Source organism: Chelonoidis abingdonii, chromosome 24 (assembly GCF_003597395.2).
Source record: "Chelonoidis abingdonii isolate Lonesome George chromosome 24, CheloAbing_2.0, whole genome shotgun sequence".
Lineage (NCBI taxonomy): Eukaryota > Metazoa > Chordata > Testudines > Testudinidae > Chelonoidis > Chelonoidis abingdonii.
The window spans coordinates 4361129-4369547 of record NC_133792.1 but is presented as its reverse complement, the minus strand read 5'-3'; the positions used below and the strand labels follow the sequence as shown (position 1 = coordinate 4369547).

The 8419-nt window shown below is 43.2% G+C and overlaps 1 protein-coding gene across 1 annotated transcript in view; it reads right to left on the bottom strand.

Annotated features, from left to right (window-relative positions):
* ZNF618 (zinc finger protein 618) overlaps window positions 1-7516 on the bottom strand; it is a 142443-nt gene extending 134927 nt beyond the window's left edge. Inside the window, exon 1 of the mRNA XM_032772883.2 lies at window positions 7456-7516. Within this exon, the coding sequence (XP_032628774.1) occupies window positions 7456-7515 (60 nt within the window). The 5' untranslated portion in view covers window position 7516. The remainder of the gene's footprint in view (window positions 1-7455) is intronic.
* Window positions 7517-8419: the final 903 nt, after the last annotated feature.

The window sequence follows — 8419 nt, the reverse complement described above, 5'->3', positions numbered from 1 at the left end:
TGTCCATCCATAGTCCCCTCATACGTTTCATATATCCCCTCTCATTAGGTCTACCGTTGTAGTAGCATTCCATCAATTCCAGGTTCTCTTGTCTCATCCATGAATGGTTTGTTCCAGTAGCCCACTTATCGTCAGATTGTCCTGGTTCCTCAGTATCTGGCGCAGACCTTGTTAATCTGGGCGACGTCCGAGCCGGCATGACTCTCCTAGTTCGTGTCACTCTCATATTTTTGAGGTAGGCAGGTGAAGCGTTAGGGGGTCTTTTGCTCAAGGATCCCTACTGGAAAGTTGGGTACCAACCGGGATTTGAACCCCGGTCTTTCGTATCAAAGGGCGGCGTAGAAAATAAGTACATGTATAGTAATATCAATTGTTTTTCTTAAACACTTACACTACAAAGCTCATCATCATAATGCCATAATATAGCTTTAGTGATATACTTCTTTTATAAAAAATAGTTTTTCTTGTTAGACAGTATGCATTATAATTATTTTGCCACTGAAAATAAGCAGGTATTTACGCCCTTTGGACCCAATACACCTTTCAAGAAGCTGTTGCTAAGGGAAATACCCTTAGAGAGTTGTACTAGAAATGTAGGTATTCTAATATTTCATGTTTTGGGATGGTTGGGTTTTTTTTGTTTTTTTTTTGTTATGCCCGTGTGTTACTTTCTCTCTCATCTTCAAACTTAATGCAGACATTACTTTGCAAAGAATCATGTATGTAATTCATTTACAATCTTTTTTATATTTGTATTTAGAACTGAGTGAATAATTCACAACAAATACATTACCTGATTACTTTAACCTCTTTTTGTTTCTGGTGCATTCTGCAAGAATGCAGAGGCACTTCTGGCCAGAATATGCTTGTGTGCAAATTTAAAATTCAATCTTCACAGATATTTCAGTGGAACTACTTGTATACCTATAGTTAAACACATTCAGAAGTGCTTGCAGAATCAGGGCCTATATCTCATACAGACAAGAGAGAAAAAGGAGGAAGGGCTGTTTCATAATACAATTTTATTAATTATTTATTCATTTAATTTTACTTACATTCCTTTTCTATTTGTGTGGTTTAGACTTTGCCTACTCGTGCATTTTGTACTTTAACCCTTACAGAGTTTTTGTGTGTCCTTTTCATAACTAATGTTCATGGACTCCCCTTTCTTCCCTGACCTCACTAGTGCACACTAACAAAATGCAAGACAGAGATCTAACGTTATAGAAAGAACTCTGTGTAATCTGAGAAACAGTAAATGACCATGCACTCAAGTCTATCATAATCACATACATTGAGTAGAACCTGAGAATTACGAAGATCTCGGGAATGGAAGTTATCCGTAACTCTGAACAAAACAGTTCTTTCAAAAGTTTACAAGTGAACTTTGACTTAATACAGCTTTGAAACTTTACTATGCAGAAGAAAATTGCTTTTTCCCCCTCAATTTTTTAGTAGTTTACTCTGTACTCTATTTGCTCTTTTTTTTTTTTTTTTTTTGGTCTCTGTTGCTGCCTGATTGCGTACTTCCAGTTCCAAATGAGGCGTGTGATTGACTGGTCAGTTCGTAACTCTGGTGTTCATAACTCTGAGGTTGTCCTGTACAACGCAACCTTAACTTTAGCATTTCCTGTCTTTTGAGGGCCTCACTGCAGAGCCTGACACCCCAATCCTTCATTGTGTAGCCTGCAAGCAGACTGTGTACTTGCACAGAGTCCCACTGACGCCAATGGGGCCCTTTCATAGGCACAGAAGCCCACCCCGTGCTACACAACACAAGAGTGGGGTTCTAATGTTTTCTGTTTCTATGGAATTTTAGAATTGCTTCTCTTTTTTTAAAAAAAGAAACACAACTGATGAACTAAAATGGTTTTTTCAAAAAAGCAAAACCAGAAAGCAAGGGCTCTAATCTAGAAAGTTTACTGGTTCTTCTCAAACAAAGATGCTACCTGGAGATGAGTTCCTAATTAAGACAGTGTCTGTCGGGCGATCCATTTTGTTTAATATGGAGAAAATTGTCCTAATAGCATATTACAATGCACTGACAAGTTGCTGCTGATGAAAACCCCTCAACTGGACTTCTTTACTGAGATTCCATTCTGACCTAAACACTGAGCCAAGTCTGAAGAATATTAATCTTGGAGTTTTAAATTTATGACAGTTTAAATTAGCACTTTATCATGAAGGGTATCTTGCTTTACAACAATAAATCAGAAATCTTCAACTCAGTATGCCTGCTGATACATTTTCAAACATTTGTAAATACTGGACAAAAGTGTTCCACAGCTTGGCTTTACTTAGATTGTAAATTCTTTGGAGTAGGGGCTAGATCCCTGAGCAGATACAAAATTTGTATCCGCATCCAATCCACTATCTGCAAACATGGTCCACGGATGCAGATATCCTCAAATTTGCAGGGCTCTAGATATAAAATTTGGATCTGCATTCATCCACGATCCAAATGTGGTCCATGGATACCTGCAGATTTGCAGGGCTCTAGTAGGGTCATCTTTTGCTTGGATAGCACCTAGCACAATGGGGCTTGGGTCAAGGACTATGGCTTCTAAGCACAATCGTAATACAAAGAATAAACACAGGAGGAAATAGCAGGTATCTTTTGCAATCTGAGGTAAAATTTTCAGAAGTACCTAAGGGCCAGATTTTAAAGGCATTTAGGCAGCTAATTCCCATTGAAATCAGTAGCAGTTAGGCACCTAAATACCTTTGAAAATCTGGCCCTAAATGATATCAGAACCTAAGTTCCATTTTCAGAAGTGACTTAGGCACTGGGATTCTACGAGTACATCCACACTGCAAAGAAAAACCCGCAGCACTGAGTCTCAGAGCCTGGGACAACTGATTCAGGCTCATGGAGCTCGGTCTGCGGGGACAAAAATAGCAGCGTAGACACTCAGGTGCAGGCTGGAGCCTGGACGACAAGGTCCCTTCCCGCCCCCTTGCTGGGTTTCAGAGAGTGGGCTCCAGCCTGAGCTGGAATGTCTACATTGGCATTTTTAGCCCTGTCGCCAAAGCCAGTGTACCCAGGCTCTGAGACTCAGCACTGCGAGTTTTTCTTTGCAGTGTCGACATATCCTTAGTCTCATTAAAAACCACCTGTGAAAGCTGGATTGAGGCACCGAACATCTTATCTCATGGCTCTAGTTAGTACAAACGGGGCCTGCTACACAACACATGGGGAAAGGACTAAAGCAAGAGCCACTTGTGTTTCATTCATGCCCCATTAGACAGAAAAGAACAACTCTGAACATCACACATGCCACGTACGCCCGCAATGTATCAGTGTCTCACTGCACAGCAACCTGCATCTACAAATGTTGCTCTATTATTCTGAAAAATATCAGGAGAAGTTTTTAAAAAACACAATTCCCCATCAGAGCCCCCAAGAAGAGACTCTGAAGTAAAGAGGCCGAGTCTAACAGTTTACAACATTATGAAGTGGGGGTGGGGGGTTCACATCATCCAGCACCCGCCAGGGCATTTTGTGCCACCTTTTCACTTTAATTTATGACTAATCTCTGTAAAGGAGCTGCCTCTGCCTCCAGCCCAATCCCAGGTTCTGCATCTTGATGTGGATTTTATTCCTTCATCCAGATGACCAAATCAGGGTGTCTGCAGTGGTAGAAAGGAAATAAACCTATGACCGACTGTTGTGAGGCCGAAGGTTGTTAAGTAGAGTCAGTCTATTACTGAGTGGCTCTTTGCTGCCCCACACTGGCCTATCTAACCACTGGGGACAGGGGACAGTCCTCTCCTGTTCCCTGGAGCTGCCTGTCCTTTTCCTTCAACCTTTTCCCCCCAGTGACCTATTACTGAGGGTCCTTCTTCTGTTCCTCTGAGCATGTCTGAGGAGACTCACAGAAGATGAGGCTCACACAGAGAGGGAGCAGGCCCGGGACAGAGAGCAGGCATCTGAGCTCCATCTCTCATGCTAAGGCACCCCATGCCTCCAGCCACAGTCAGAGGATACGCAAGGTAGAGAACCAGGGATGGGAAGCTGTAACCAAAGATGAACCATTACTGGACTGAATGAAAGCTGATGGCAGAACTCCCATAGGGGTGTCAGATCCACTCCCATGAGTTCTATTACAACTCCAGCACCAGGTGTAAGGGACACTGGCCCCACCATGAATGCCTCATCGAGGTGAAGCTATGCAGAGGCTAACAGGAGGCTGGAAACTATTTATCTATTACATCTAAACAAAAAAAACCCTACATTAAAGAATGTTACAGTTGCAAAGCCAAGCACTCAGAAGTTAGAAATACTAGACTCAAGCTTGCCCAGGCAGACTTTATTTGCCCCCATCCATAGGCATTATGGTACAGTCTGTAATTACACAATCACATACTATTTTTCCACAGCAACTGAAAACAGGGTCTTAAATGGAAAATGTCAAGCAACCTTAACTATAATCATTTCTGCCTGAGCCACTTGTAATTAATAACTTTAGGGCAACAAGAAATGCAGAAAGTACTCTTCTTTAAAGACACCGACAGTTTCCCAATTCATTTTCACTAAAAAACAAAAACACATCCAAACAACCCCCAGCATTAAAAAGCATCTCCAGAACGTAAGAATTCACATCCGCACCCATGCCTCTCTTTCAGCCCTCGCTCCCCTTTTGTCAGCCATGGAGACAGAACACCTACCAAGGAGAACACTCCCAACTCTCTCAAATGCTGCATGTCACAAGCATCGCCTAAATCGCCCGTGCAAATGCAACTGCCGTATTGTTATCCCAGCCCACCTGAGAGCTTGTGATATCCATCACTCACTAGAGAAGGAAATTACAGGAATGTTCTGTATGGGTCTTGAGCTGGTTTAAACCCATACAGCTCCATAGGCTTCAATGGAGCTCCACTGACGCATTGGCCATCAGCGTCATTCAGTATGCCAGTGTCATCCAGCTCCGATGGGCCCAGTGCACAGTGTACACAAGATAAATTATCACAGCTGAGTCTCTTCATCCTTCTTCCCTTAAACCTTATACCAGAACTTTAGCTGTGAACTGCAGTGTCAACAAGCCTGTGCACATCTCACATGGATTTCCCTTGACATAACTATAAATATCTTTCATAAGAGGTCTGCAATTCTTCCCCCACCATAGGGTCCCTGCCCCCGGTCAAAAAAATACCATAGAAAAGGGAAATCTGAAAACGTGAGACCACTGCCTTAGATATTCCCTGAGAGATTCCAGCTCCTGTGTGACCCTCAGGACAGCCAAGCAGCCTGTGGAACCAGTGTCATCTCTTTTCCTTTTACACTCACAAGGGCTCCTTTAAATTTCCCCTCAGTATACATGCCAGTCCACTAATCATGCAGTAACTGCTCATAATGTTATTACAATCCTTGCTTGTGATCATTCTGCCATTAAGATAAAGTTAGTGCTGACCTCTCCCTTATGGGGGCACATTGACAAGAGGCAGTTGGAGGATATTAGTGGGCAGCCTTTCAAATATTAATTACAAAGTCAATGTGACTATCTGGGGAATCCGTCCTCTCTACTAAACTTGTTCTCTTGCCACTGAAGCAAACAGAGAATGTTTCAGGCAGTGAGATAGTTGCTGCTTCCGGAGGCAGTGAGAAAAACTCTACATTAAAAAATAACCCACCATAATGAAAATAAAGGGACTGAAAAAAGAAGACCCAAATCCCCCTTCTCTGACAAAAAAGTGGGCAGAGCTCCATTTTCATCCAGGGACGAGCTTTCAGAACAAGGGCGGAATGAACACTTGGCAATGATGGCGAAGGTACAAATCGGAAAAATATTAGGGAAAAACAGAAGCCATGAAACCCGACCCAGCGGCAGAATTGGGCCACCACACTTTCAGACCTGGAGGTAAGGAAATCTATGCCACCTCCTAATGAAAAACTACTTTGTGTAGAAATAAACTCACGTTGCTATCCACTCACAGTCCTCCCTCTAACACATGGCTAACTTACAGATTATCCCTGTGATTAGCATAATAATTAGATCTATTGAAAATAAGACAGTGGCAGCTGGTTTATTATTATTTTTTAATTACCAATTCCTGTACTGCATTGGGACAGTCTCTCCCTGGTGAGAGGGACAGCTCCCAACCATCTTCATTCCTGATGGCCTCTCATCGTAACAAGTTGGGGACTGACAACATCATCCACTACACTCCTCCATAAAGCAGCATCTACTGCACCACTACAGAACGTACACATTAAACACTCTTCAGAATCACATGAGCTAATCTTTAGTGCAAAACAGCAGGACCAACACAGGGCTACAGTTGTTCCTGGGGATACGTGTTATTAAAACCCAGCGACAGCACGGAAAGGCTTATTTTAACATTTAGATCTCGGATGTTCACAGGGAACTGTCAAGGTGACTTTAATCCAAAGTGATACATCTGTTTCCAACCCCTACATGTGTAGGACACTGAATATTTTTACACATAATGCCGCACTTGGGGACACAATGCCGCACTTGGCAATTCTCCAGCAGTGTGCACATTTGCATGTACAATCCGTGCTTGTTTGCACACACATATTTTCTATTAAATGGCTACATCACCTATTTGAATACATAAATCCAATTTACACATGCAAATAAAGCCCTATCTGAGTAGACATCTGTCATAAAAGCAAATCAGCGGCCATAAACCAAGCTTCGGGATTGCAAAATAATATCAACTCTCTCAGTGTGATTCTGCATTCGGCCTGGCATGCAGGCTTCACAGGGAAGGAGTGAAGGGTTTAAGATGCCTAAAGCCTGCTCTGTTATGTAGCAGTACACTAATGGGTCTGACCTGCACACCCAGCCTTCCAGGACAGATGAAAAACCAAAGACCTGGAATCCTTACTAAGCTCAAACCAGAAAATCCAAACCATTCGCAGCCTCTTATCAGAAACAGTTAAGATTGTGAGGGAAAGTTAGGCCTCGTGTCACGTAGGGCTATGTCCATGCTAATAAGTTTGGTCGACGCAAGTTATGTCAGGATACAGCTGGCGAAATTTGTGTCGGTGCCACACGTACTCAGCAGGGACACTTCTGTCAGTGTAGCACTGGAATAAAGCCTAGTGTGCCGGGGTAAGTATCCCAGTGTGCCTCACACCGCTATCCTTCACAATCTCTTTTGGGGCATTTTTGCAGTACTTTGTGCCATAGAATCAAGTCACCTAGGGATTTCTCTCAGAGTTAGGGGGTCAAGTTCTTATCATGCCACCTTCTACATCCCATAATACAGTTCATAGCCCATCATTTGTGCATCTGTGAGGCGCTTTTCAGAGTCTGCCAACTCACTGCCAGAAGCATGGAGCCTGCAGAGCCGATCCCAATTATTTTGTGCTTTGCTAATGCAGCATGCTTGATTCTCCACTATTTGCACAATTGGAGGCAGTACTGCTGATCGGGATTGTGATGAGGATACTATGGAGATGTTTGAGCACAATAACTGGAGACTTACGGACACAGTGAACAATAACGCCAGGCTGTTGCTGCTGGCATTCCTGGAGCAGCTCCACATGGTGGTGCACCATTTCTGGGCCCAAGAAATGAACACCAATTGGTGGGATTGCTTTGTAATGCAGGCTTGGGACAACGCGGAGTGGCTGTAAAACTTTCAGATGTGAAAGGTCCACGTTCCTGCCCTCCAATGCAGAGACACCAAAATCAGACCGGCATCGACTGTGGAGAAGTGAGCAACGATCACATTACTGAAATTTGCAACACCAAATTGCTACCAACCAGTCAGTTCAAAAACATTTTGGATTTGGAAAATCCACAACGGGAGCTGTTGTGATGGTGGAAGGCCATTAAACGTCGCCTACTACACAGGGCTGTGACTCTTGGCAACATACAGGAAACAGCGGATGGATTTGGGGTTCCCAAACTGCAGTGGTGCAATAGATGGCGCACGCATCCCTATTTTGGCACCAGCCCACCTGGCCACAAAGCACATAAACAAAAAGGGGCACTTTTCTATGCTTAGTCAAGCTCTAGTGGATCACTAGAGCTGTTTCACTGACATCACAGTGGGTTCGGTAAGAGAAGCCGTAGGATGCTTGCATTTAAAAAACAAAAAAAGAAAAAAAAGCTGCAAGCAGAGACATTTTTTCCCAACCAGCAGATTATCATTGGTGATGTTTAAAAGCCAACAGTGATTCTGGGGATGCAGCCTACCCCTTGGGGGTAGCCATAGGCTAGCCACTTCAACAGTGCCAAGGAAAGAATCAACTACCAGCCCATCAGGTGCAAAATGGCTGTTGAATATGCTTTAGGTAGACTGATGGGATGCTGACATTGTTTATTCTCTATATAGGATCTCACTGAGAAAAAACATCCCAGTGGTTATAGCTGCATGTTATGCACTACATAATACCTGTGAGGGAAAGGTGGGGAAAGCATGGACAGACAAAGTAGACCAGCTG